The following is a 25,505-nucleotide window of genomic DNA, read 5'->3' on the forward strand; positions in this document are numbered from 1 at the left end:
GAGTGCTCAAACAGTTAAAGCCAAACGCCACAAGATGGCAACAAAGCCTAAACAGCCTGTAACCGCCTGCTCTCAGAAACACTGCATATTTAACATTTACCATGTTAAAATATTAAAATCGCGCGTCTGTGTTGTTGTGTGTGTTCAAGAGGGAGAGCAAGAGACTGATTTTGGTCAACACATGAAGAGTCTATTGGTACGTTGTCTAATATTGTGTCACAATGTGTGAATTTCACAAAGAGAAAATAATTACAAACCGGTCAGAGGGGGTGAACCGGTTCAGTCCCGGTGCTGTGGGAGAAGCCTGGTGTGACGTAGCACACACAAACACACACGCTCAGCCACATACACATACACACACTCAGAGGCGCACACGACGGCTACTGCGCCAGGCAGGATCTGAATGTGTGGAAATGACCGCGAGTGACCTCAAAGAAAACGCTACATTTTAGCGCTCAGTGCGAGTCTGTGTTTTCGCCACTACACGCCATTATAACAAACATGTCCGTTCAGGTCTAGCTCGGCATTTCAACGTTCATTGCTCGCCAAACAGCGGAAGCGGTGAAGGTATATTTGTCCCACTTGCTAGCAGGCGAGCTAACGTCGGCTAGCGGGCTAGCAGCGCGGTGAGCACAGCCCGGTGTGCCGCTGCTTGGAGGTCGGGCTTCTCCTCTCTGCTCTCCACAGATGCGAAGCTAAAACACCCAGGCGAGGCGTTACAGCTGCCATGGATAAAGCCAAGTCAATGATGGAGAAGAAAGGAGCGGCGGGACCCTTTCACATCAACAACGGACAGAGCCAGAGGGGCTTTCACTCTGCTGTCGCCGCCAACGGAGGCTGCTGCAGCGCCGGAGCCAACGGCAGCACCAGCGCCGGTACCGGCACGTTGGAGAACATGCACCACCTGCACCGCGGAGAGGATGTGGAGTGCAACGGCTCACCGGCCAAACGGAGCCGGCTGCGGCGGAGGACGGAGTCGGCGAGGCGGCACAGACCCCGTAAGTGTCAAACTGTATGTGCGGGCTTAGATTTTGTTACGTTTGCGTTCATTCTGACACGACGTTTGAACGGCGGACATGATGGTTCGTGTTGGTGATGGAAGACAAAGTGATGAGCAATCCTCGATACGACCGACGTCCAATATTGATGGACCGGGGTTTGCTTGGTTTGCACAATCTCGTTGCCGTATTGCAACGAGAGAGAGAGGGAGGGAGTGATACCTTAGGTTCACTGGCGCTACTCTCCCGTGACTCCCTTCTCATTATTGTTAAAACTCATTTGTATGTCCCCCATTATATTTGTTTCTTTTTTAATAATTAGACAGCGCGTTTGACGTTTCAGTCTGGCCTGATAGACCCAGAACCCGGCCGTCGTCAGGGAGACCCCTTTTGTGTTGATGGACCCTCGGTGTCATCTAATGCGATGTGATTGGTCAGTAGCCGGTGGTGGAAAAGCTCCTGATAAGTGGGCATGGCGTCCCTCAGCCAATCAGAACGCGCCTCCTGTCTCCGGGGGGCAGGGTGAGAGAACCTGAGCCCCGCCCCCTTATTGACGGACTATTTGGGATGGTGTTCAGCTCATTTTGGGAAACTATGCAGTCTTAGCGCAGAATGACAAAACATAGGCACTTTCCTCTCAGTTCGAAGGCTTTATAAAGGTGCCACAGTGTCTTGGGCCTTCTAAGCTTTTCCTGGGCAAGCGTGTTTAATATACTTTGTCTTGTTATTGGTGTTTTTTTTCCTTTGCTGTTCCTATATACACCTATGGTCCAACACTTTGACCTCACTATGAAGCTTATAAGTGAAAAGAAACCTGGTAAGTGTGTGTTCATCCATGTTTTATTGTATTATGCAGCCTAGAGCAAGATAAGTTGATCATAAATACATGTAATGAATGAGAAATGACTACAATCTAACTGAAGATTTACATCTGACTGTTGACTGAAGAATGTTGATCTTCACCTTGGAGGCTTGTGTTGTAGTCGTGCTTGTGCAGGCAGCTGCACTGGTTTCTATCTATCTGCTTTCTTGCTGTCAGATGTTCCGCGTTGTGGTTGCTGAGAGAATGTGGATTTCACAATGAACCTTGTTTCTTTTTCTTTGTGGACATTCCTAAAAGAAAGGAGAGTCAGGTCTTGTTGTTGAGCCAGCGAGGCAGCATTCCTCACAACCGTCAGTAGCTGTATTTGGGGAATTAATGAGCGATCGACAGGGAGACTTGGAAAGGAATAGTGGTGATCGTATGTTTCTCCTTTCAAGGAAGCTCAGCTAAAACGGACACAAAACATTTATCAGAATTGATTTCCTGTTTCCTCAAGCTCTTATCCTATCTGTGTTTATCAAGCTGTAACCAGTTACAAGTTTTGCTGATTGTTCCTCTCGGTACAAGGATTATCTTGTTACATTTTAATGTTTGATTGCTGCCTCTATAAACATTAGGACTGGCAAGCCATACCTGCGTGCAGTGAGGCAACCGCAGGCTTTTGTTATCGTAACTATCGCTGCACAGATACTTTTGTTCAAGTGCAACTCCCTTCTCTTCCCTTCTGTATTTTGTTTCTTTGATCCTCTGGGAATTGCACCTGCGACCCAACCAGGCATGCAGTGCAGGGCAACATTAGAGCTTGTGTGTTGGAAATCCATTTGTGCTAGAAGTGCCACACAGTTTAGGCAGTTTCTCTATCTGTGAGGGAGACGAGAAGTTCCATTTCCACTTTCTTTGAAGTTGGACAGACTGAACAGGCTTCTCACACAATGACCTCATTAAAAACAGTAAATTCACTTTGAAAATCATTTTGTGAAAACTCGCTGGACCCCGAAATCATCTTCTTTTCAGACGGTGTTATGTCACCTAGGATCCAGCACATTAGGATGGTATGACTGTTATCTTATTAAATCCTCTGCTGGGGTTTTACTGAGATGCGCTGTAGTCCACCAAATATGAACTGGAGACGAGCTCACGTGTGAATTTTGAAATATCTGCTCAGATGTCCACCTATGGCAAAATGTCCTTGGACAGAAACCAACCGTGCTGATAAACTTGGATAACCTCTCTGTGTGTGTGTGTGTGTGTGTGTGTGTGTGTGTGTGTGTGTGTGTGTCTCCCCCTCTGGTCACTGGGATGAATTCCCTGCAGGGATGTGATTTCTCATCGCTGTCCAAAGTTTTCTCTCCTCGGGTGGTTTTTCTGGTGGTTTCTGAGGTTTTGCACTCCCCGCTCTAATTACTGCTCTGCAACGCCATAAATACCATCACCTCCCTCGCTCTGAAGGCAAATGCTACCGTGTGAACCAACCGTGTTCTTTACATACTCTCCTAAACTCCATGTCATAGTTGTTGTTATAGTCCTCAATCAGTCAAAACAGCTCTCATTTGTTTTGGCAGGAGAACCATCGGCTGCCAATTGTGGCTGGCTGTCTTGCCGGAAATCCGGGTATGCAAAATAATGTAACACACACGTCAGAAATGTTTGGACTCGACTTTTCAGAGATGGCGACTTGAACCATATTGTGCGACTCATTCGTTTTCTTGTTCATGGGTTTATATTCCCCGTAATGACATGCGCCCAGGTGGTTTATGTTAATGAGTACAGCACTCTGTGTGTGTGGGTCTGTGTGAGTGTGTGTGAAGTTAGTAAAACAATAACTTGCTTAAAGCGATTCCGTTCGTGGAAAATCTTCTACTTCACGTCAATGTTCTACCACAGGCTGGTGATGGGTGGCGGACTGGGCGACGGCAAGGTCACAGGTTTCAGTGAGGGTGTTGGGGTCTCTGGGCGTGTGTGTGTGTCAGTGGTCATGTTAATTAAGCCACGGGGGGTTGTTTGGTCCATGGCACACCCCAAAACCACTCAGAATCCCTCCCTATCCCTGTATCTATCTGTTTAGGAAAGTCACCGAAAGTTTGCCCAGAGATAGAGCAGTTACTATGAACACTTGAACTAGAAGTAATAGTATTGGTAGTCGGTTGGTATGAAAGCAGCACAGGGAACAGCAGCTGTTGTCCTGTAGTTGTAGGACGAGTGATGCAAGGACAGTAGAAGTATTTGTTCTTATACTAATTGTAGCAGCAGTAGAGCAAGAACATCCAAAGTAGTAGGACCGTTTGTTTCTGTAGTCGTACTTGTGATGGTTGTAGAAATGTCAGCCGTAACATTACTAGTAGTAACACTCGTGTTTGTGACATCTTCATAATAGATTTCTAGTAATACCTAATAGTTATATGAGAACACAGATAGTTGGATGATCCTCTTAATCTGTTATGAGAGGAACACAACACACACACTTCCTGCGATGTGTTGCTGAGTGATGCACGTACGGGACTTTATCCTATTTGCGACAACATGGTTTGCTGTTTTGTTGTCTTATCTCACACACACGCGCTGTCCCAGTGTTATCCTGTGCTCTCTGCACAGCGTGGAAACAACATACACAAATCTGCCTGTGCTCACACAAACACACCGAGCCTCCCTGTGAAACCTGAGATTAAAGGTTAAGCAGCGAGAAATCTGAGAGGAAAGATTGCTGTTCATTCTTGACGAGATGACGGAACAGAAAGAAATATAAGTACAAAGCGTCAAAGACTTTGTGATTAAAGTCAGATTGAACACACTGATGGCTGCACACTCATACTGTTTGAGTATGTGAGCTGAAGTGGAGCAAGAGGTCAGAGACCTCTTACCTACATGGCAGCTGATCACACCTCACACACCCTGATCCCTGACACACTGACCTTTGGCTGGACACTGGCTGTGTGTGTGTGTGAGAGTCTTTTTAAATAGAAATCCTGCACAAATTCTCACTTGGGAGGAGTTTTCCAGGCATCCCTCAGGAGTCACTTAGGAACAGGGTGACGTCTCTGACCTGAACATCTTCTGTCCAGCAGCATTTACCTGAGAATCACACAGGTTCAATATTAACTAAAGTCACAAGCACCTGTTGATTCAATAAGGAGGTTTCTTGCTACTATTGACGAATGATTGATTAACAAAGTACGACTCCCTTCTGAGAACTTCCTTGTGCGATGGTTAAGCAAAGACTGAAGGCTGAAACTGTCAGGTCACCAGAGAAACACATGTTTAGACTGGTACACTTAAAGGTGAAGGTAGATCATATATTTGCCTTAGACATATGATCATATTTGCTTTGCCAGTCACACCATTGAGGGAGTTTCCTCTGTTTGCTAAACTGTGTATTGATTCTTCCTATGGCCTGATATAGAGGGAGGAGCTGCGACTGACTCTGTCTCTTACGCCAAGCTTTTCAAATTAAAGGCATTGCTGAGAGAATAAAGGAAAAGGGCAGTTTGGAAGGAGACGTCTACACGAGTGGCTCATGTTTACAGCGCAGGTACAGTACAGTAGGTGAGAGGCGACTGTGGCCAGAGATCCAGCAGGATTAAGGGGTGTTAGGTTCCTCATGGAAACCCAGCACCACCTGACAGAGGCAGAGGAGAGGGTGGTATTAGGTCTAGCATCAGTTGTAGTATACTTGAAGTAGCAAGAGGGGGCTCAGAGAGTGCATACCTCCAACAAGATACAACAGTTGTCCCATTTCATCATAGATATGACCCTCGTCCAAGCATGCTGTATGTTTACATGAGGATGAGGAACCGGGGCAGCCAGGACCAAGTACAGAGATTGAATAAACAGAGATTCTGCCCTACATACTGTAGCTGCGGCAATCGATTCCAAAATGCCTTTATCGGTCCCAGTATTGATCTTGCTCATCAGTTTAACTCGGGCCATAATTTCTACTTGATTGGTTTTGTTTACCCAGAGCTGTAGAGTCCTGAACACCGAAAACACCAACATACCAGCAATAACAATCTGCGGTGTAACAGATACTAGTGAGGGTGAGGGATTCCAGTCCAAACAAACAGGGGCCATGCAGGTGGATTGAGGTGAAAGGTTCTGTTTCTTTCTTTGTCAGTAGTAGAGAAGACAGACTGATGTCAGCTGTGGAGTCCGCAGGCTGTCGGAGGCGTTTGGTATTAAACACGTTCGAATGTGTCGCAGAATCGAGTTAGAGAATTGTCCAAATGAAATCAATGTTCTCTCCTCTGCCCCTGCTCCTCTTCAGCCTCTCAGCTGATGCAGGGTGGCGTTATGCCGGCTTTTAAATCGAACAAGACCCAGGTGTCACGCAGGCTGTAGGTCACTAATTCTTCCATGTCGTATTAACACTTTGTGCACCACACAATAGTAGTATTAGTATTATATCTTATTGTGTACATGTTGTTTACGCCTGACTGAACAGCTCTAAGTTGTAAGCCGCGGCTCTTATCTCTTAGTGAACTTTGCCTTGAAGAAACTGCATGACTTTATGCTGCAGCAGTCTGTTGAGAAATCATCCTCTCTGACTGTTGTGTTAGAGTGTGTATGGAAGCCCAGACCGGACCAGGTGAGGATTTAAAGGCAGAAACAGGAGCGAATTCTACTTAGTTCTCTTTTAATTCTGTCATATTGTAATAGTTTTTCCTGTGTTATTGTCAACAACAACATGTGCTTGCTGAATTTAAACAAAAGACCTACAGGATTGGAACCAGCAGCCTTCCGGCAACACTGCCAGCTCCTGTGCCACCATGAGGCCTGATACAGTGTGTGGTTGACTCTGTTGTCTTATGTGTGTGTGTGTGCTGTGTTGTGTTTGTGCGTCCGTGGTGTCTTGGCGTCTCAGTGGGCTGATCCGTCCCCCATTCAGCCAGCATGTATGTATGCTCAACACATTCCTCTGTCCAACATTGTGGCTTTTCGCGTCGGCATATGTTGCCATGGCCGTGTTTCTGGTGGGACAACACGAGGTCATTGTTCCAAACTGCATTGGCTGATTAGAGGCTGAAGGCATCATGTGTCATCTCCTGTTTGTTTCCCCTCCTGTCGTCTGTGTGCAGTTAGGGAGCATTGACAGGCCACTATTCAGTATTTAATCGCAACCAGGATATTTATTCTAACGTCTGGTTGCTACAAATACAGAATACACAAGCTGCTGAGCAAAATTCCCAACAATTTAAATGAATTATGCACTAAATTCTGAGCTTTTTAGTGCAGATATCCTTTCCACAGTTTTGCTTTCATACTTTCACTCCAAGCCCAACAAACTTTCTATATGTCTGACTTTCCAAACTCTTATTTGATGGACACGTGCATTGTTATGCTAATGCGTCGTTGCTTTTGAAGTGACAGACTGAGACGCTGAGTGATGTGCTGGAAACAGAGCTGTAGAGTTCTGTTCCACTCTCGCCAAGGAAACCTTAAACAGAATCCAGTTTAATGTCAGGAGGGATGCCGAGATGGAGAATGAGAAGGAAGTGGAGGAAAATATGAGAGTATGAGTGAGAAAGAGAGAGACTGATGAGGAAGGAAGATGGAGAGACTGGATATGGAATCAGGAAGGAAGGAAGGTGAGATTGATTGGAACGAGAGAAAATATGAGACCATATGTGTGTGTGTGTCTGTGACAGACAGAGTAAGACACACAGATGGAGGGGGGAGGGGGGGTCTGTCTGTTACCATGGCAGCCATGGCTCTGTGGCAGTGTTTCTGTTTCTTTTTTTCTTCTTCCTAGACGCTGATGCTGTGAGAAGTTTTTCAGTGCTGAACTCAGTATTCCAACCAAATAACTGCACAGTGACCTCATCTCATCTCCTCTCTTCTCCTCTCCTCTCTATTGTCGAGTGAATCGATAAGTAACGGCTCCCTCTTCTTCCTCTGCAGCCTTCCCCTGGTTCGGCATGGACATTGGCGGCACCCTGGTCAAGCTGGTGTACTTTGAGCCGGTCGACATAACCGCAGAAGAAGAACAGGAGGAAGTGGAGAACCTGAAGTCCATCCGCCGCTACCTCACCTCCAACGTGGCCTATGGTAGGTTCCCCTACACACAGACGCCTGGACGCTCAGGCACAGAACCACTAACAGCAATGAACCAGGATGTAATAGTAGTTGAGTCCAGCCTCCATAATCAGCCTGGAGTCGTTGGTTCTAATCTGCAGGCCTGAGACGCAATCGTATCTCAAGTTTTGGTTTGTGTGTGAGCCTTTAAGCCAGAACCATCTCTGGTGCCTTGCTCAGGTAAAACGGGAGTACGCGACGTTCACTTGGAGCTGAGGAACCTGACCATGTGCGGCCGGACGGGGAACCTGCACTTCATCCGCTTCCCCACTCAGGCCATGCCGCGCTTCATACAGATGGGCCGCGACAAGAACTTCTCCAGCCTGCACACCACGCTCTGCGCCACGGGCGGCGGGGCGTACAAGTTCGAGAACGACTTCCGAACTGTGAGTGACGTGAGTGACATGAGTGACATGAGTGAATGACTGGGTGAGTGTGTGTGTGTGTGTGTGTGTGTGTGTGTGTGTGTGTGTGTGTGTGTGTGTGTGTGTGTGTGTGTGTGTGTGTGAGTGAGAGTCAGAGAGTGAGTGAGTGACTAAGAGAGTGTGTGAGTGAGAGAGTCAAAGAGTGAGTGACTGATAGTGTGTGAGTGAGAGAGTCAGAGAGTGTGTGATTGAGAGAGTGAGTGAGTGATTGAGAGAGTGTGTGAGTGAGAGAGTCAGAGAGTGACTGAGAGAGTGTGAGTCAGAGAGTGAGTGAGTGACTGCGAGAGTGAGTGAGTGAGAGAGTCAGAGAGTGATTGAGAGAGTGACTGAGAGAGAGAGAGTCAGAGAGTGACTGCGAGAGTGAGTGAGTGAGAGTCAGAGAGTGATTGAGAGAGTGACTAAGAGAGAGTCAGAGAGTGAGTGTGTGTGTGTGGGCAGAAAGGGAAACAGCGCTCATGTGTTAGCGATGATGCTGATGTTTGTCCTGATTGTGCAACACCGACTTGACGACAGTTTTATCATTGAATGTCAAATCTGACACGGCCGTCATTCTGAGGAGGAAGAAGGAAGGAAGGAATATTTTAGGGATGAGGTCATCAGCTGAAACACCTCAAACGTGATGTAATCCTTCACGTGCACAAACTCCGCCTGGACACGGTGACCTGGCGTGAGCTGAGGCGTGACCTTGTTAAAAAATGTCCACACAGCCACACCGCATGCGTCCGTCCACCTTTAACCCTTTGCTGTCTGTCGCTTGCTGCAGATGGCCGACCTGGAGCTGCTGAAGCTGGACGAGCTGGACTGCCTGATCCGCGGCCTGCTGTTCGTGGACCGCGTCAGCTTCAACGGCCACCCAGAGTGCTACTACTTCCAGAACCCGTCGGACACCCAGAGCTGCGTGAAGAGGCCCTGCAGCCTGGAAGACCCCTTCCCCATGCTGCTGGTCAACATCGGCTCCGGCGTCTCCATACTGGCCGTGTACTCGCAGGACAACTACAAACGGGTGACTGGCACCAGGTGAGGACGACGGGACACACACACACACACACACACACACACACACACACACACACACACACACACGCACACAGAAACTTCTAAATCAATCAAGGGCTCATCTGTCTCCGTGCATTGTTGTGGGCCGGAAAGCCGATGCCCGTCTCAGATGTGAGAGCATGTTTATGAGGAAAGAGAGAAGAGTCGTGTTTCATTTGAGGTGTTTGTCTTACACTTAAACCACCTGCAGATTACTGTCACAAAACACCGCCGATACGTGCTTTGTGTGTGTGTGTGTTGTGTTTTAGGCTAGCTTTGTCGCTGCTTAATTGCTGCATATTTGCTTTTCACCTGAAGAACTAAATTTAGATGAATACAGTCGTTATGAAACCTGCTAGTTATCACAATGTCAGTTAAACATGTGGTCTCCTCTCCTCTCCTCCTCCTCTTTCTTCTTCCTCTTCCTCTCCATCAGTCTGGGAGGCGGCACCTTCCTGGGCCTCTGCTGCCTGCTGACGGGCTGCGAGACGTTCGAGGAGGCGCTGGAAATGGCCAGCAAGGGCGACTCCACAAACGTGGACAAGCTGGTGAAGGACATCTACGGAGGAGACTACGAGCGCTTCGGCCTGCAGGGCTCGGCTGTGGCATCCAGGTGACACAGCACTCACACTCACACAAGCACTCAGAGATGTGACAAACACCAGCCACTATGTAGAATATAAGGACCCTTCCACGTATAGAGCTAAATGGAATGCAGCCTTACGTAATGTTATTAGTTACAGTGGTATACACGCGAACGAGCGCACAGCAGATAATTATTACAATTGTTGCGTAATTTAGAGCTGCAGGAATACAGACTTGGCCCGGGGCACAACAACATAGATTGCACACACATTGTTATAACACAGCGCATACAGTACATACCAGGACGACACACACACACACACACACACACACAGGCCCGCGGGCACGCTCCCGGTAATCAGGGTTTAGTGTGATTCAGTGCCTCCTGTGGCCTCGCTGTTCAAAGGTTGGACCGTAAAGCAAAGTGACCTGCAGCTTTTTACCAAGTCATACCATTCTTATCAGTCTCCTGCTCTAGCATTCACAAACCTGTTGTGTCATTTTACTGGCCAACACACACACACACACACACTCATGCTCTTGTCAACATATTTTCGTCACCTCCAGAGGCGACTGTGACATTCACACACCTGGAATGGAGCCAATGCTGCACTCACACACCTGTTCGAGTTGTTTTGCTCTTTCTTTTACATTGCAAGTGTTTCATGCCGAGGGCGTGTGTGTGTTAGTGTGTGTGTGTTCATATATAAATGGGAGATAACTGATTTTATTTATCGGTGTTGTAGTTTTGGACACATGATGAGCAAAGAGAAGCGAGACAGCATCAGCAAGGAAGACCTGGCCAGAGCCACGCTGGTCACCATCACTAACAACATAGGATCCATCGCACGCATGTGTGCCGTCAACGAGGTACGCACACGCACACACACTCGCACACACACACACACACACTCACACACTCACACGTCTAATGCTTGTGGACAGAGATGCACCTGCAAACACGAGTGACACAAACTCAGCCCTGGACCTCTGTCAGCGGTTATTGAGTAGTAAAGTAGTGAAGCACTGAGAGGAGAAGAGGCAAACGCACTCGGCATGTTGGCCGATTTGAAACCAGCTGGAGAGTTTGAAGCTTAATGCCCTGCAGGTCTGGAGAAACTGCAACGTAAGCCTTTCTGTGTGCTGTGAGCTTCTTTACAGTGTTGCCTTGTGGCATGGTGATCAAGCAGCATTGTACAGGGCTATCACTGCGCTCAGAGCTGCACCCAAGACACACACACACGCACACACACACACATACACATACACATACACATGCACATGCACATGCACATGCACATGCAACAACATGCACGTCCACACCAGGTTTCAACAAAAACATTGATTTAATTATTGATCTTATTGGAAACAGGAGCGGTTCTAATCAGCTGGGTGTCATGAGGGCTGTTCCATGTGCTGACACCTCTCTACTGCCCCCGCGTGGTGCAGAAGAGGGATTGCATGTTGCTCTCTCACTTTTTCACCATCTCACACAAAAATGATGAATTCTGCAATGATTTTTCTAACACATTGTATTTTTTTGCATGATTTATTTCAGTTAAGGTTTCACACACAGGCTGATACAAAGACATCAGGGGCTTGATGTGTTTGTGTGACTTTCTTCTTTGTGTGTCTCTCTTGGTCGCAGAAAATCGAGCGCGTAGTATTTGTGGGGAACTTCCTGCGCATCAACACAGTATCAACCAAACTGCTAGCCTACGCCATGGACTTCTGGTCCAAGGGGCAACTAAGAGCCCTCTTCCTGGAACACGAGGTGAGAGCCAGACCGGGAAGATGCACAAGGCTGTCAATCAAGCTCACAATGAAACCATGACGGATCTTGACCTTCTCGCTGTGTGTGTGTGTGTGTGTGTGTGTGTGTGTGTGTGTGTGTGTGTGTGTGTGTGTGTGTGTGTGTGTGTGTGTGTGTGTGTGTGTGTGTGTGTGTGTGTGTGTGTGTGTGTGTGTGTGTGTGTGTGTGTGTGTGTGTGTGTGTGTGTGTGTGTGTGTGTGTGTGTTCCTCAGGGGTACTTCGGAGCTGTAGGAGCTCTGATGGAGCTGCTCAAGACCACAGAGGAGCCTTGAGGGGTCACCGGGTCGCCAACAACCCCCCGACGAGAAGATGTCAACCACCACTGAGCGCTGTGACGTCATCAGCTATCTAATGATGTGACGTCATCGACCTTCTAACGCTGCTGAAGGGCCCCAATCACAGGGGGCCTCTGACGGAACACACGGGGGAGAGGGAGGGGAGAAACTGGGAAAAGCCATTTTAATTATTTAACATTGTATATATAATATTAATGTCTAATATTCTCCTCCCACATGTCCTAACTAGAGTCTCCTTATGATAGCAGTTTTAATATTGTGCTCATTAATTTATGGTGTCCTGTAATCAGCTCTGTTGATTCCTGCGATCAGCTCCGAGTCCGGTGCTCAGAGACGCCGCGTGTTGTAGTGTTTGTCGTTTTCCTTTTGATACTTTGTGTGTTTGGATCGATAGCTACTGTAGCATTAAGGCCCTGCTGTCCCGGGCCGCTGTATTGTGCAACGTTTCTTCTGGGTGGGATGTGTAACCAGACCGCGATCGCCTCCTGCGCTCCTTTTGTGGGACACGAACCGCACCTGAACATTTAGGGTAACGACCACCCCAGCACCCAACGCCGCCGCCATCGCCTGCGAGAGGGCAACTTCCCTCTCTGATAGCCTTCTATGGAGTGCACTGGAGCCAAATCCTGTTGAGATTCGTAAGATAGCCGCCCTCCTTCAGCTCAGATAGGAAGGAGACACACAGCCTGTCCTCTTCTCTCCACATGGCCTTCGCTTCTTCTTCTTCTTCTTCTGCATCTCGCTCCTTCTGCCTGTGTAAACAAACTCTTGTAACACCGTCTTGCCGTGCATGCAGACCTCACCTGCAGGGTGTTTGTAAAGGATGAATGGACATTGTCATCCAACAGATGGCGCTACAGCTGCATCTGCATCAGCTGGCCAGTCTGCTTGTGGGATTTGTGAAATACTTTGGAAACACTTGCTCAAAGGCACTTCAGCAGGATGGAGGGATCCTTTCCCTCTGTATGATTTGATGAGGCGTTCAGGGACTGAGCACATTACTGGGAGGCGCCATCTTTTGGGAGACAATGCAGACCTGGAGGAAAACGTGAATCGGGTTAGATTGATGTTCTGTTAAACCCCTCTACATGTTTCACACACACACACACATCTGTTGTGACGTCACCAGTCCTGCTCTCCAATCTGCTTTCATGCTTCCCACATCATTTCAGATGCACTGCGCAAAATTTCAACCAAATATTGAAACATTGGAGCACGAAAACCTCCTCAGGTCCAGATTCACTTTCAATCAAAGCACAGTTTGATCCAACAATGATGACAGAAAGAAACCTGTTAATACAAGTATACAAAACAAACAGTGACAAAACGGAGGCGTTAAAAAGAGTCAGATTCAAGTAAACAGCCTCTTTAGTTAGTCACATGGGAGAACGGTTGACTTGCCTGTGCTTTATGTGCTTAAACTGCTCATTCTTTCTTTCTTCCCTTCCTTCCCCTGAGCTCAGCCACACACTTTGAACTCTCGTGTGATCTTCACACTTTGTCCCCTTCGCCTGATCGTTTACTGGCCTTTAAAAAAAGAAAAGCTCACAGGACTCCAGGAAGCTGTTTGGCTCCTCTGCCCTCCTGTCTCAGTTTGGGTTTACTGGAGGACTTTAGTGGATGGAAACCTTTGGACCTGTAAAAGGCTTTTTCCCCACTGAACTGCTTTTACGTCATCGTCACCTGAGACGTCCTCTCACTTCGCTGAATTGCCTGTAATGAACAAACTGCTCTCTGTGTAGAATCTACAGCCCAGGTTTGGGGGCTGTGGTTGTTTAGGAGAGGAGATCAGATGGCTTTGACCTGTAATGCATATTTAAATCATGCACCATAGATTAGTGATCAACCGTCTATTCCTCAGCATGGCCTCCAGATGAGGTCGGTAGAAAAATGTCTCCTTTCTTCTCCCTTCAGTGACTTTGGTTCTCTGAGCTGAGGAGACACATGGACCGCCGTGTTGTGTTGCGTTGTGCTGCGGTCCTCTCCTCTCCCCTCTCCTCATGTTTCCCCACCAGCCCGGGCCTTCACACACTCTCCTCTCTCTCCGTGTTGCCACTCAATCTGACGCCAATGTGTATTTGTGGGTGAAGCGTCTGGCGTCCAGCTGTCCACACGCCTTATCTCCTCCATCTCTCAGTGTTTCTAATCAGAACAATTAAGTTTCCGTTTGGTGAAGCCTGGCGGTCAAGGGTTAATGAGGCACTGGGACGTTTCATATCAAGGTATTATCGGGATTATCAATCGCTAAGTCTAAATGTTTTATTCACCAAATCAGGAATTTGCATTGATGTCTTCTTCATCACTTTGAGCTCTGAAGCTCTCCTGCCTGCTTCATCGCTCACCAGTTAGAATCCAATACTGTACCTCATTACATTACGGGCTTCCTTGTGTCATGACATTAATATCTGACTAAATGTCCGCGTCCCACAGATATCAAACCCAGAAGGATTATTTTCTTCTACTCTAGTCTTTAGGAAACAGACTCGTGTTGTCCAAACGCCACATTTATGCAAGTATTCAGAGTTTTGGAGGTTTTACAGCCTTTTAAATCTGGAAATGAGTCAATCGCTCGTGTTCCTTTTTGCTCTCTGCTCTCTTTCTGTCACCTCTGGCCTTTTCTTCATCTCATGCCACCTCCCGTCTCCTCTCAGATCCTCCTCCTCCTCTGTTGCCTTCACATGTTTGTGCCCTTCACCCGCCGAATCTTCATCTTTTTTGAGACTTCTGTTCTTTTTTAAAGCGTTTCTACATTTCTACATTTTCTTTCCTAATCAGTTGTTTTGTTGGTACATTGCAGTCGGCACATATTAGGATGCAGTCTAGTGTCTAGTTCCTTACGTGCATCAGTACAGAAATCACCTGAACTTCCACTTTGCACTGAGATCCTTTTTGGCTACAACTTTGATTTCTGTGATGTGTTTCTGTGTGCAACTGTTTTTGATTTGGGAACACTTGTTGGTTTGTGTTGTTTTGATGACTCTTCTTCATAGCATCTCTTGTTTGTTGGCCAGTTAATTTATGAGCCAGTGGCCCCGACACGATGTAAAGACACTGTTGTATTGTGTCGGGTTTGAAGCTTTGATTGTTCTCGGCGGGGCCAACAGAAGCAGCCGTCAACCGACAAACGTGACCGGCTGAGCCTCAGTGTGAGTTGTACCTCCTTGAACATCTCCAACTATCCATCGCTATATTTCGCTGAAAGTAGACGAAACGACATGAAGAGAATGTGACCCGATGTAAAGTTCTGTACGATGGCGTCGTGCATCGTTTGTGTTTCCTCTCCCGTTTGGGACCAGTCTGCCTCCATGGTACTGTACGTCATCCATAGTGAACTTTAAATCAACAGGCTATGCAGTAACTTTGTCCCTTTCTCTAAAAAACCACAAAGTCGTTTCCGACGCGTTTGTAACCGTTTGATAAAATATGCAACCCTGTTTGTTCCAACTCTTTTTCCGAAAATCCTGTTTGAATCTTGACGGAGAGAGTTTTCTCCTCCCGAAGTTTCTGTCCTGCTGATTTAGTCGTAAACACTATTAAAGGTGGGGGCTTGCAATAGGATTTGTTTAAGACCTCATTAAGCACCAGAGTGCAATCTGGGATGTGTCAAACGGGTGAAGAGAGGGAGGGCCTGTAAGGGTTAACCACTGTAAGCGTACTATCGCCTAAGATCGCTCTTCTATCCCCGCTGCACCGTTTTACCGGTCGTTCTGCATTTTTTGGACCATCGTTGTGAACCCGAGCCGCACGACTTAGACTCAACTAGAAGACGCTCAACTCCTGCTTTGACATCAGTGAACGGTCTTGGATGTTTAACCTTTTAGACTTGGAAACACTTGATACCTTCCCCAAGCAAAGATTAGTGAAGTGTAGTGAATCAGCTCCTCTTTCAAAAGCATCCACGAGTGTATAGAATGACTTGCTGGCTTTTAAATTAGGTATTTGGTACATTAGGACTCCTGACTTGTCCTTGAATGTCAGTGTTGACCTGTGACTTCCCTGTCTTGACTTGGGACACGAGTGCCAAGACCCCGAGCCTTCCTTGTGTCTTACCAAACAAGTGACAGCGTTCTCCGTGTGTGGCCTCCTCCGTGCTTACTGTGGTCGTGAATCGTGTTGCATGATCACATCTCAACCTTTGACCTGTATTCTGGAATGCTCGACCAGTAGGACAGACCCTCTTCACCCTTGTGTATTTGATTGTACAGAGATTTTTTTGTAAATAGTATTAATATGATATATTCTACACCAGCAATCTGTCTGTTGATAAAGTTCTTAAACCGTTCAAGGCCAGAATTTCCAAACACGACACGGTGCCGCTTTATGATGCCGACGCAGACAGAAGACACACCCAGATATGAGAGCATCACACACACACCCCAGGTCCACTTCCAAATGTTTGTCCAACAGTCATGATGAGACATTTTGAAGTGAGGATCTGCTCTTAAAACAACCTGAGCTTGTCTCTGAGCCTCGTGTGTGTGTGTATGTGTGTGTCCACCCGCTCTAGGCGCGCTCTGTCTGCTCTGGTGTCCGCTCTCGATCACCTCGGCTCCTCTGTGAAATGGATCTGGCCGTGAAGGTTTAGGGAAGCTCAGCGCTGGTTGCGTCAGATCTGCTGCTGCTTTTAACTCCGGTTTGAAAAAGGAAAGGGTTAAAAATGACACACAAAAAATAAAGATAAAAAGGCGCCCTGCCTAGTGCAATGTGTATGTACAGATGTGAAGAGATTTTTTTTCTAAAATTAAAAATAAAACTGAATGAGATCTGTGTTTTGGCCGTTTATTGATCCCTTTACATTCACAGCCGCACACTAAAAGGCCTGTCTCACTTGGGTGAGTGTGGGGATGTAGCTCAGTGGTAGAGCGCGTGCTTCGCATGTATGAGGTCCTGGGTTCAATCCCCAGCATCTCCATTTTGGTTCACAGAATATATATCCTTTTATAACACTAAATTGGTTAGGGTGAACTTTGTCCCCTAAACCTTTTCTTCTGAGGTTCAACAGACTCTTAGTTTTTGTCCAAAATCAGATTTCTAAATTATTCACATTTTTAACTGCAGACAGATTATTCCAGGGAGTGAGCTGTTAACAAGAATGACTTATATTTATCTAATAATAATGACTTCTTATATAACTGCATATCTGCTGGCTTATAGTGCAAGAAATTCATAAATTCATTATTACTTAGAATGAATGAGTCTAAAGTGTTGAGTGTGGCAGCTCACTCAGCCTTTGTTCTAATTATCATCAGATTATGTAATGATTTACATAATTAACAGGACTTTAAATTCAATTGATATTGATCAATCTGGGGGCTGGAGCACATTCAACCAGTTTTCACATGAAGTTAAAAACTACACCCCAGATAAGATTTTAAGGATATAAAGTCAACTACAATGTTCCACTGGCTCGTCCATAGAACCAGTTGAGGTTTCTTACATTATATAGAATCTATACTGCAGACGCACTACATGACACTTATTATAGCTATACTCAAGCATGGATGTCATATACATAAATACAGCAATAACAGACTTCACACACATTGTCCCTGTTAAACGATTATAGGTATTATGTCTTTATCATTCAAGATAAAGACACAATAAACTAATAAATGTATCTTCCATATATAATCTGTGGTACTACAGATAGTGTTCAGAATATCATGGGATCATAATGGGATAGATTAGAAAATACATTGTGTTTCTAAAAAGCACATCTCTCTCTCTCTTAATTCTCTTTCTCTCACTCACTCCCTCTCTCTCTCTCTCTCTCTCTCTCTCACTTACTCACTCACTCACTCACTCTCTCTCCCCCTCTTTCTCTCTCTCCCTCCCCCCCTCTCTCTCACTTACTCACTCACTCACTCACTCACTCTCCCCCTCTTTCTCTCTCTCCCTCCCCCCCCTCTCTCGCTCACTCGCTCACTCACTCTCTCCCTCTCTCTCTCTCCCTCCCCCTCTCTCACTGTCTCACTCCCTCCTCCTCCTCTCTCCCCCTGTAATCTTCTCAGGGGACTCAGTTTCCTTGTGGACTCCCTTCCAGGTGTTTGCAAGACAACAGCCAAAGCAATCCCAAAGCTCAACCTGTTGTTACTTGAATTCTGTTGAACTGATTTTTGCTCTTTGCTTGTGTGGAAGGCTGAAGCGTGGAGTGGTGAAACCCGAGCACAGGAGTCCGGAAGCTGATGTAAGTCTGTGCACTTTGTTTATTTTTTGTGTATTTCATCATCTTTGAATTAAATGGCACTGTGCCTGGTAGAAATCAGAGGGAAAGAAGAAATTTTCATCAATCTCTAATATTTTCTTCTTTATTAAAATAAAATATTCTCTGCTTAATCAAAACACCAATTTGACAAAAACAGAGAAAATCTGAAAAATGTTCATATTTGCTGAAACCAGCAGCTGCTTGCTTGTGACTTGACAAACATTAGAAATTATGAATGAATGAATCTTTTAATAGATACTTTATAAATCTTCGTTTTGCATGCAATTCACAGCAATTGCATGCAATTGAAATTTAACTTGAATTATGAATTATATATCATTCAAGTTCACATTTGCTTCACTGTGGAATATTTAGAAACATACGCTGATATACTGCACAATTGTGAGAATAGGAGCTTTTCATGAGCCGTTCTCAGTAAACCTCAGGCAGGATTAGGCTCTAGGTGGGCTGCCATGTGCCTTGACCGGTTTAGAGAGAGGGTAAAGAGAGAAAGAGAGACACACAGAGAGGCACAGCAACAACAATGATAGTAAAAGTGCGATGATATTGATAGTAATAGCTGGAGGGGCTTCATCTCTACATGCTTCAACAACAACCTGGGAGACGAGAGAGCGCAGAAAAAACTCTATTTACTGTTTACTCTCAGGTAAAGGTCATAGCTAGTTATATATCCCTGCAGAAGAACCAGAGGAACTTGCATGGAAACGCGTGTTGTGAGAACATTTGTTGACACACTTTCTTTGTGTCAGTTTTCTTTCAACTGTTACTACCGGTCATACGAATACGAATGTATATAGAGAACTAGTCCAGCAGGTCGCTGCCCTTTGCAGCATACACATGCAAACACACACACGTTTGCTAAATTGGATTTCTCAAATGGCTCAAATCGGACCAAGTTGCCTTCAAAGCAAACACTGCACAGCTGGTGAGAAGACCTGAGCTCTTCCCCACAGGTTAGACCAAAAGTGAGTGTTTAGAATGCGTTAAGGGCTCAACCGGTTTGGGTGGAGTTCAGTTTAACAGTGATTATTGCAGGCACACATAACTGAGAGATTAACAAATATCTAGGCTTGTCACTGTGGTCTCCTGTCACTGTCTTCTTTTCTATCCAGCATGTGTGTCATTTAGACTTTTTTGTAATACTTTGTGAGCTGTCACTTGGGGTTTGCAGCTGCTGTTAAAAGGGGGAATAACAAAACTCGTCACCTTTTCTGTTTCCCTTTTTTTTAAAAGATGGAAATAAGTGAGCATAAGTGAGCAGGGTCTACGGGTGCTGAAAGCGCCGACTGTCTGCATTTACTGTCTATTGTTTGATGGGTACACCAGCGATTGTTATCACTACATTGTGGATTCACACACACACACACAGACACACAACCTACAAGAACTCCTTTCTTTCCCAGATGGGCCCATGGTGATCATCCTATTGTTATTCAGCAGGCTTTGAGCCGCTCATCAGAGTTTCAGCAACCGCCGTTTGAGGAAGAAACACAGCGGCAGACAACAAACCAACTGTTTTAACATGCAGTAAACCACTTTATTCAGCTTTCTGCTCCTTTTAATTACGTTTCCAGTCATCCCAACTCAGCTCTGTCATTGATACTATCTCTGTCTGGACTCTTAAGAATCCAATAAGGAAGTCGAGTTAGTGCAGCAGAAATCTAAAGTAAATAGGGTAGCTTCTCATTCTTTTGCCTGATTAACTTGCATTGAGGCATTTAGTCAGAAACGATTGAAATAATATCTCTATAACTGCTCATCCTATTCAGTCCACGGAGGTCACACATTAACATGGATGTGAAAACTTCAAACTTTAAACTATTAAGTGACTGAGATTATGTGACTGAAAATGTCTTACTTGCATTTTCCCTTAAACACTTAATGGATAAAACAATCAAAGTATTCAGTTTGTGTTCATGTAGGGATGGAGTCAAACTCATTCACCCCCACATTCACACCTAAGGCCAGTTTTGCATTTCTAAAACCCTTAATCTGAAGCCCATGCAAAGATGGGGACACCATGCTGAGCACCACTGTGGGAGAGAATACTGAAGCGGTGCCTTATTGCTGCAGGCGTGATAACCTTTCATGGAGTTATGAGCTGTTTCAGTGACCTTTTGCTCCTTCTGTTACAATCAGTACCATTCCATCTAAACAGTTACATTATGTTAATCCAATATTCCTGATCAATTATTAATTCTGTTTGAGTCTTACAGTAGCTTTGTACAATTTTTTCTGTTCTGCTTCTCTGAGCATTCTCACTAACTTTGAGTGAATCGTCACGTCTCAACATGTGTGTATATTGAATTTGATATCTATTAAGAATGTTTGTTGAAATTGCCTTTTTCAGCGGCCCAAGAAGGAAGAAGTCAGATTCACTATGGACAGGATGAACCAGGTCCATGAGAGGGAACTTCACGTTTAGAGAAGGAAGAAGGAGGGAGGAGACGAGGCAAGCCATTCCTTGCAGGAGCAGAGGGAGGAGCCATTGATGTCAATCTTCCTCATAGTCAAACTCTCCAACTTTCCTCTGAGCGATGGCAGCCACCAAGGGACAGACAGTGAGGGGACGCAAAGGGTCATCGCGGGTCACCGATCCGCCTGAAGGGAGCTGGGGCTGGATGGTCGTCGCTGGCTGCTTCCTCGCCACCATCTGCATCCGTGCTGTTACCAGGTGTGTGTGTGTGTGTGGGGGGATCCCTCTGGCCCTCCTGGTTTACCATTAAGTCTTCTATTATCTGTTCAACCCGCCAGTCCTGTTGGATGTTTGACTACCACAGCACACAGACATTGTAGCCTTAAGCAGCATTCTGTGGCTCTCATTTCTGAGGACCTCAGTTCTCTTATTAAAATGGAAAGTTTTTCGCTCACATTCAGCTCAAAGCGTTAAGCTGCCGTATTCTGATTCAGCAACAAGGTGAAGTCCTGCTGGGATGTTTCCATGCTGCGTTAAGCTTTGTGCAGGCCAAATATCACTGAGCTTCATCGTCTTTAATCTTTATAACTTTCTCCTCTTACAGTGTCTTGGCCTGTATTGTTGTCATTGCTGCTCTAATGATCCATATTCTTCTCCTGAATAAATTAAGCTTTAGTTTAAAAGTGGAAAACATGCAAAACAGAGCAAAATAGTGTGTGTGTGTGTGTGTGTGTGTGTGTGTGTGTGTGTGTGTGTGTGGGGGGGGGGGGGGGGGGGGGTCCTCTTGTGTTAAATGTTGTGTGGAGTCTTTTCTGGGGTTACATAAAGGACAATGGGTGAGGTAATCATGGTCAGCTTCAGGTGAGAGTCCAAACCCTCTGATGTGTCCGTAGTCAAAGGTTTGTTTTTCTGTTGACAGGGAAACAGGCGAGGGCCGATAACTGATAAACGTCTCACTCTGCTGTAGTTTATAGATTCATAAGATAAGACCTAAAAATAACAATGACATCAGGCCTGAACATTTTAGTTTCTACTTTTAGTGTCTATGAACGGCTACAATGTCATAAACCTGTTCAGCAATGTAGACGTCTCTTCATTTAGAGTAGGAAACGACGTTCCCTTGGATTTCCTATTGTTACGTTTTGTGTTTGTGTTTTTGTGTGTTCATCCATGTTGGTAACCATTGTTTATACTAACGGCCAAATGTCTCTTCAAGCTTGATGAATGGACGATGAGGTGATTTTACAATCGTTGCCATGCTGCATCAACGGACATTTATTAAAGAATGAATATTTGGTACCATGACTTGCACGTCATCATTTCAAAAGCACCAAACTGAAGCTTTCCCTTTGTCATATCAGATGCGTTTCCATGTTCTTTGTGGAGTTCCAGCTGCACTTTGAGAGGGATTATTCCACCACCTCCTGGATCCACAGTCTCATCGACTGCACCACCATGCTGTGTGGTAGGAACAACCCTATCCATCTATCTATCTATCCATCCATTCATCTATTTAAAAAACACAACAAAAACAACCTTTTCTTATCATGTCCATTTTCTCCCTTTTATGTAACTCACTAACTTTACTATCGGCATCACGTTGGCTTTATCAGTCTGTATCAGTCAGAGGTGTTGTTGTCTCAGGCATATCGGTCATGAAAAGGCCAAAGGAAAGACAATGTCCGCATGTGTACCTCATGGAAACACCTTTGAATTGCTTTTGTGTAGATTATTGCTATGAACAGAAAAACTTATCCAAATTGTGCGTCTGTTCAATATGATGATTCAGTTATGAATAAAATAAAGGTAATGTTGTGCAAACTGTGTTCCCAGCTCCTCTAGGCAGCTACATTGGGAACCGGTTTTCCTGCCGAGCGACTATAATGCTGGGAGGCCTGCTGTCCTCTGCTGGCCTGGTCCTCAGCTCCTTCGCCACCAGTCTGGAATACCTTTACATGTCCCTGGGCATCCTAACAGGTAAACACCTTACATCACCACACACGTGGCAGGTCATCTTCATCTCCTCCCATCTTTTGCTAATGATGATCAATCTTACGCTTCTCGGTCTATACTTCACAGGTCTGGGCTTTGCTCTCTGCTACACACCAGCCATAGCGATGGTAGGGACGTACTTTGATGAGAGGAAAGCTCTGGCCTATGGCATTGCTCTGTCCGGTGAGTAACATCTAAGAGTGTCTACAGCTTGTTTTCAGCTTTCACTAAGGACCTTATTTTCCTCTTCAAATTATTAAATGGACACATTCTTCAGAGGCTTTACTGTAAACTGTTTGGGTGCATGGGGACATCAAACAGGTGAAGACTTAGAGCCTCATCTATCCCTACTTTCCCTTCTTCATCCTCTTTGTTCTCCACTCACCTTTTCTCAACTGATTTCTTTGTCACGCCCCATCAGATCTACTGTAACTTCGCCTCATCTCCAGGTTGCGGCATTGGGACCTTCGCTCTGGCTCCTGCGGTCCAGCTGCTTATCAAGCATTATTCGTGGAGGGGAGCACTGCTCATTTTGGGAGGATTCGTTTCCAACCTGTGTGTTTGCGGTGCTCTGATGAGGCCGCTGGAACCCCCACAGAATAAAAGGTAAAACCTAGCCGACACAAAAGCTTATAAGAAATTTGTATTGTAAATTTACAGTATATTATTGTCTTCAGGAAGTGGGAGAACAGTGTGGAAACCCTGCAGTCAGAATGTTACTTGACAGCAGTGCTGGATTCCAGTGATTTGGTGGCGCCGAAGCAGCTAGAAGTTCACATGTCAGGGGATTTAGTGCTGCATATGGCTGACGAGACGCTCAAGCACCGCAAACTGGAAGTACTGCGATCAAGCTCAACAAACCTGTCTGAGCCAAGATTAGCAGAGGTGAATTTGGCTGATTGCATCGTATTCACAAACACGTTGACAGAGAAAATGCTGAGAGAGATCAAACTGTCCGACCCTAAGCTAGCCGACGGCGCCACGATGGAGGACTTGAAGTTGCTGGAGAACATGAAGAAGAGCAACAAGGGAGGTGACGTCATGGATGCTGAAATAGTCAAGCAGGAAGATGCAAGACTCGTAGAAGCCCAGCAGACAGACAAAGCCGAGTGCTCTCTTCCAGCGCCTTTGCTGAGAACCAAGACTCTCTCCTGGACTGATTGTTTATGCCTCAAGTCCAGACAGGAATTTGGCTTCCTCAAAATGCCCGACTTCCTGATTTTGGCTGTGTCCTTCCTGTTCATGGCGTACGGCTGCAGCGCCCCGGTGGTCTACCTGGTTCCTTACGCCCTCAGCGTGGGGGTGGAGCACCAGCAGGCTGCCTTTCTCATGTCCATATTTGGAATCTGCGGCATTGTGGGAAACATCACCTTTGGATGGATCACGGATAGGAAGTGAGTAGGAGCTGCGGGTGTGTTGTGCTCCGGAGCGATACTGTAACTCCTGTAACTGGGGTTTTCCGTGTTCTTCCCTGCAGGTGTTTGAGGAAGTATCGTTTGGTGAGCTACATGGGGGCAGTGGCCATGGAGGGCCTCTGCTGCATGTTTGTCCCGCTCCTCAGCTCCTTCACCCTCCTGGTGCCATTCTCCGTTCTCTATGGGTACTTTGATGGGGCGTATGTGGCTCTTCTCCCCGTTGTGACCTCTGATATTGTGGGTTCCCGCTACCTGACCTCTGCTCTGGGTGTTGTGTTCTTTCTGCACGCTGTTCCCTACTTGGTTAGCCCACCAATAGGAGGTGAGTGTACAGGATGTATTTGGATAGAATTCATATATCTTGTTACATTCTGCAGTTGTTGAAAGAGAAATGTGTCACATCAGGAACTTAAAATATCTGATCTTTGACACCAAACATGAGGTCATGATTGTGATGATGTAATTCCTCGTCTCCACTCACAGATTTTTGAATGCGCTATTTAATTTCGTCTCGCTCCGTTTCCAGGTTGGTTAGTGGACAGGACGGGCGACTACGCAGCAACCTTCTTTCTCAGTGGTGGTGCCTTCATGTTCAGCTCGATCTTCCTCGCGACGGCCATGTCAGTCAGACGCTGCCAGAAGTCTTCACACAGCTGACGACTTCAGACTTTCTCTCCAAATCTGAAATACTTTCAGTAGAAAACTGAAACTAAGTGACTTATACCTCTGGTGTTTCAAAGCCTTTACATGTTTCCATATATTTTGGCTTTCCTGCTTGCGACTCCTGCAGGTTTGCATTTGTGCATACAACAATATACATGTCGAGGTGGTGAGGCCTCGAACGTGGAGCTCAGGGAAATGAGAAACAGCCATGGAAGAATCAATGCTGCCAAACCATGTGCCTTTTTGACAGATTGCATTATTATTGAGGTGCTTTCTTCCCTGGTGGAAGCCAAAATGTACAAGGCTTGTTGAGCTTTTCGCTAAATATTGAGGTGTAGCAGCAGTTAATTTAGACTTCAAATGTGTTGCAGCTATATTTTTAAAATACCCATTTGCCCGCGCTGTGTTACTCTGACACAGACAGAAGGAATCTTATTTATGTTTGGAGTTTGGCATTAAAAATTGCAACAATGTGGAAGAAGCTGTTTGTGTGTGTGTGTGTGTGTGTGTGTGTGTGTGTGTGTGTGTGTGTGTGTGTGTGTTTGAATACATGAAGTTGTTTGCATTTGGCAGTAACAAGGTCATTTAGTAACTTTAAACGGAGCACATCACAGGGAGAGATGTCTGAGATGTGTTTACTGTATAGTCTTCGCGTTTGAAGCTCCAGCAGAAACGTGATGGTCACCGTCAATTAACAGGTAGCCAATGAAATGACAGCGTGTCTGTGACGTCACCTGCACGCGGATGTAGAG

At 45.9% G+C, this 25,505-nt stretch overlaps 2 protein-coding genes and 1 non-coding gene across 6 annotated transcripts; all 3 read left to right on the forward strand.

The window, feature by feature from the left end:
- Positions 1-334: 334 nt before the first annotated feature.
- On the forward strand, positions 335-16,804 carry pank1a (pantothenate kinase 1a). Of its 4 annotated transcripts, none has more exons than XM_076160291.1 (8): positions 335-998; positions 7,714-7,860; positions 8,068-8,282; positions 9,076-9,329; positions 9,784-9,960; positions 10,679-10,802; positions 11,581-11,706; positions 11,958-16,804. In XM_076160291.1, the coding sequence occupies exons 1-8, from the start codon at positions 728-730 to the stop codon at positions 12,015-12,017; spliced, it is 1,374 nt and encodes a 457-aa protein (XP_076016406.1). In that variant the 5' UTR covers positions 335-727; the 3' UTR covers positions 12,018-16,804. The 4 variants fall into 4 exon arrangements, with proteins under 4 accessions (XP_076016406.1, XP_076016407.1, XP_076016409.1 ...); XM_076160292.1 differs by having other exon boundaries at positions 336-998; positions 8,068-8,273; XM_076160294.1 differs by lacking the exon at positions 335-998 and adding an exon at positions 1,577-1,815.
- Positions 16,805-16,881: 77 nt separating this feature from the next.
- On the forward strand, positions 16,882-16,953 carry trnaa-cgc (transfer RNA alanine (anticodon CGC)). The gene has a single exon. It is a non-coding gene; the product is annotated as a tRNA-Ala (tRNA).
- A 1,136-nt stretch (positions 16,954-18,089) lies between these two features.
- Positions 18,090-25,190, forward strand: LOC143008562 (monocarboxylate transporter 12-B-like). The gene is made up of 9 exons (XM_076160382.1): positions 18,090-18,228; positions 20,618-20,941; positions 22,045-22,148; positions 22,517-22,660; positions 22,763-22,858; positions 23,125-23,281; positions 23,353-24,069; positions 24,153-24,412; positions 24,617-25,190. Exons 2-9 carry the CDS (start codon positions 20,805-20,807, stop codon positions 24,745-24,747), a joined length of 1,746 nt encoding a protein of 581 aa, XP_076016497.1. The 5' UTR covers positions 18,090-18,228; positions 20,618-20,804; the 3' UTR covers positions 24,748-25,190.
- Positions 25,191-25,505: the final 315 nt, after the last annotated feature.

Source organism: Genypterus blacodes, unplaced genomic scaffold (assembly GCF_046128005.1).
Source record: "Genypterus blacodes isolate CSIRO-AG114 ecotype Tasmania unplaced genomic scaffold, CSIRO-AGI_Gbla_v1 ptg000105l_1, whole genome shotgun sequence".
In the NCBI taxonomy this organism is placed as follows: domain Eukaryota; kingdom Metazoa; phylum Chordata; class Actinopteri; order Ophidiiformes; family Ophidiidae; genus Genypterus; species Genypterus blacodes.